The 3,977-nt window shown below is 35.2% G+C and overlaps 1 protein-coding gene across 1 annotated transcript; it reads right to left on the reverse strand.

Moving 5' to 3' along the window:
• Positions 1–547: 547 nt before the first annotated feature.
• On the reverse strand, positions 548–3,329 carry LOC118492304. Its single transcript, XM_035990238.1, has 2 exons — positions 2,837–3,329; positions 548–757 (listed from the first exon to the last, which is right to left on the reverse strand). Exons 1-2 carry the CDS (start codon positions 3,293–3,295, stop codon positions 701–703), a joined length of 516 nt encoding a protein of 171 aa, XP_035846131.1. The 5' UTR covers positions 3,296–3,329; the 3' UTR covers positions 548–700.
• Positions 3,330–3,977: the final 648 nt, after the last annotated feature.

Here is a 3,977-nt window from a genome sequence, read left to right on the forward strand (position 1 = left end):
AGACCTTTCAAACGAGATTTCAGGGGTTACCTATATATCCAAGTAGTGTTCCCCACGAAATAAGCAAGTTTTGAATTTAGATTTATATCCCGAAAAAGCTTACTAAATGTATAAAAACCTATCGACATATCATCAGTGAGACTGCTTAATGCCATTTAATCATTACATTCCTTTAGCATACTGTAACTGTCTACTGATGTACTATCATTTCCTCTTTTTACGCAAAATTCAAATTTTTGATTTTATCATGTTTTTGGCTTTTTCAAATTTTCTAATGTTTTTGTATTTTCAACCAATATATCTCCCCCTAAAATGCAAAACCATTAAAGAAATTTGACAAACCGATACTGATAGCTTTGTCTCGCCATCCATTTTCTGCATCTCATGCTCTGTTTCGCAGAAAATATAACGTACCCCCATGATTTACAACCCATTGATTTTGACCATTACAAAACCATTCTTCAACTTGTGAGTAATCATGTTTGTTCCGCCGTGAGGGTTTCGGCATAGTCCATCACTCCTAAATCAAACAAATTTAAACTACAACTATCACAACCATCACAGTCTATCACAATCTATCAACCAACAACCAAGTAAGCAACCAACCAACAAACACCACACAAACAAATCTCAAGTTGTTCAAAAATTTACACACAATCAAACACATACTTTCCCCGTCTGACCAAACCGGGGATCTTCTTCATATGCTAACACCAGGCACTTGTTGGATTTGACAGTCTTCACCACCCTTGAGTACCTGCACATTCAAACTTTATCAAATATACAAATAATTTCAATCAATAGAGATAGATGCCGATTCATGCTTCGCGTTAAAGGAAGCTCCGGCAATTCCAATTGTTTAATCAAACATGGTATCCACCCAGGCTTGATCAGCCTTAGGTGTAACCTTGACTCTTGCAATTTGAATTTTGAAATTTTCAGCCTTAAGTGGTGGAAAGTTTACGTCATAATCAACTGGAATTGACTCTTCAAACTTTTTCACCCCAGAAGTTGAACCTTTCTCTTTTAAAACAATCTTGGGTTTCCAAATTTGTTGTTGTTTCTCTAGATCCTTCCCAACATTTTCATTGTTTATCAACCCAACACTTTTCTTAACCATCCACACTTGACCTTCAGGAATACCTCGTCTGTAAAAATTTGTTTCTTTTTGAACCTTTTGATTTTGAACAACACTTTTAGGTTTCCAGATTTGTTGAAGTTTTGACATAACAACTAGTGGTCTCCAAATCTGTGTTGTTTTCAATTTGGATGTATGAGAACTCCAAGTCTGTCTTGAATCAAACTTGTTCGGATTTGATTTCCATTTTTGATTTGAAGCAAACTTGTTTGTGTTATACATCCAAGTTTGTTTCGAATCAAATTTTGTTGACCTTGAATTCACATTCTCAGATTGGTGTTTTGTAGCATCAAGCTTCTTTTGAACAACATCCACAGGTTTTAGATTCTGACACTTGCGAGCAAGATGTCCTAATTGATCACATTTGAAACATGTTTTCATTGACACATCTTTGACCTGTGGTTGTCGCTTTTTCTTTTGTACCTCAAACTCAGCATTAGATTGTTTCATTTTGTTTTCTTTTTCTTTTGCTAAACTATCTCCCTTAACAAACTTCATTTTTTCTTGATAATTTGGTGTCACATTTTTCTTCCAATTTTGTTTCTTTTTATAACCCAACCCAGTCTTCATGTTCTTCTTGTTGCCACCCGGTTTGTTATAAAAAGTTTTGTGACCTTTACCAGCAAATTTTGAAATTTCAGATTTTTCAATTTCAACCATTTTGAAAACTTTATCAACCTTTTCTGAGATCACATTCTGAATCGGGAAGACAACATCCAAGAATAATTTGTCTGATCCAATCATGGTATAAACCAATCCCTTTGAATCATCATTCAAATTTTCTTCAGACTTGATGTTCTTTAGATAACCATCATGAAGATTTCCTTCATCTTCATCTTGTGATTCAGTTTTACTTGTTTCAATCAAGTTTTCTTGAAAAATGTTTTCAACAACCTTATCAACCAGCTCTGAATCACTGATATCATCAGATTTGGTGTAAGTCACATCGATGTTGTCGGGTAACTGATCAACCATGTTGATAACTTTTTCCACTTCTTTGCCATCATAGAATGTATAATTATTCTCCAACGGTGGTGGAACTTGATGAAATTCAGACCCTTTTCCCTTTTTGTTCTTTTCAGACGCTTTCTCGTCGGGTGTGATGTTGAAAATACGTTCCAGAATATATGACGATGAATGATAACTTTGCAATTTATTGACCAATTTTTCTTTGTCTGCCAATTCTTGTTTAAGCTTAGCAACATCATCAATATATTGGTTTACCACCCTTTGTTTATCTTCATATCTTGCTTTAAGAAATTTAGTGTTTCTTTGACAAGGACACAATCTATCATCTAGACTTTTGACTTTACTTTTTAACGTTTCATAAGCTTCTTTTACAGTTTCATATGACAATTTCGTAACATCATATTCTTTTTGCAACTCTTGAATTTTTATTTCTTTTGGAACACATTCGTTGCAAACAGCTGAACACATTTCTTTTAATTTCATGTTTTCTGTTTCAAGATCATCACATTTTAATTTCAATTTTTCATTTTCTTGTTTCAAAAACTTTTCATTTTCACTCATCTCATGACATTTTTCTTTGAAAATATTTTCTATTTTAGTGAATTCAATGTCCCTGTTGTTGAGTTTTTCATCTTTATCAATACAAGCACTGCATGTTTCCATGCATTTCTTGCATTGTTGTTCAGCTTCATTATCAATTTTGACAGAAGTATCAGTTTGACTTATTACCTCAATAACTGGCACTGTTGTATCCTCAGTCTTCTGTATCTGAACTTCTTCAACCACTAGCTCTTTTTCTTCAGCACCTTCCTCGATTTTCTTTTCAACTTTCTTCACTTCATTCATCATTTTCTCACTTTCAATCACAATTTCCTCGACAGTCTTCTTCTTTTTCTTCTCCAGACTTGCAAAAATGACTTTTCTAATTCCTTCTTCAACTTGCTGCTTGTATCTTGGATTCTCTCTAAGACCTTTACACCAGACATCCACAGTCGGAATAGCAGCAACCAATGCTTCAAGATCAACTGTCTTTGGATCAACAGTTGGGTTTCCTTCAGGATCAACATAGCATTGTTTATCTTTGCTCCACCTTCCAGCCCATGTGGCTTCTCTGTAAGCATTGTACACGTCATCCAGTCTCATTCGAGCATGTCTTTCTTCTCGTGTCAGCTGTACTACTGCTACCATAGCTTTATCTTTCAAGTTGACACCCTCATCATCATGCTGGCTCCAATCATACCCTTCATCATCATAGATTATACCACTAGGTGAACCTGCATCTTTCAAATTTTTTTGAAAAATCCAAAATTTGAACCATATCTTCATAGCCATCCTCTAAACTTTCCACAGCTTGACTACAGAAAGACAAAGCAGCTCTCTTTTCTTTGGATGATGCTCCATCAATTTGCTTTCTGATTGGCTGATCCGTGTTCTTGTGATATATTGCCTTTTTGTAATAATCATTACTGAACGGATCTATACTATCATCAGCTCTGTTGTTTTGACATTTCCTCCTGAAGTGACCTTTTTCTTTACACTTAAAACAAGTGACTTTATTCTTATCAAAACCTATCTTCGTACTAGGCCCTTCCAAACAGTTCCTGCTAGTGATCTCCATAAATCTTTGAGCTCTTCTGATGACACTTGCCATGCACCAACGAATATCCATGAGTTCCATTTCTTCTGGATCCACCTGATCGTAATCCTCTTTTGTCAAATTAGGATTTCCGATCTTTCCAGCTATCAAACCTTCATACGATACCAGAATGGAAGCTAGGAAGCTCATGTGCTGTTGAGCAAATTCATTGTTCAGCATAGAAGAATTCTTCCAATCAACATTGGAGTTTGAAGTTGACGATGCAGTTGCTGA

The sequence above is a fragment of the Helianthus annuus genome, chromosome 5, assembly GCF_002127325.2.
Source record: "Helianthus annuus cultivar XRQ/B chromosome 5, HanXRQr2.0-SUNRISE, whole genome shotgun sequence".
In the NCBI taxonomy this organism is placed as follows: Eukaryota; Viridiplantae; Streptophyta; class Magnoliopsida; order Asterales; family Asteraceae; genus Helianthus; species Helianthus annuus.

Coding starts and splice junctions, on each gene's coding strand:
- LOC118492304 (XM_035990238.1), bottom strand. CDS start 3,295: ATGGTAGCAGTAGTACAGCTGACACGAGAAGAAAGACATGCTCGAATG. Junction 758..2,836: donor CAACAGTGCCAGTTATTGAG/GTAATAAGTCAA, acceptor TTGAATGTGCAG/GTACTCAAGGGTGGTGAAGA.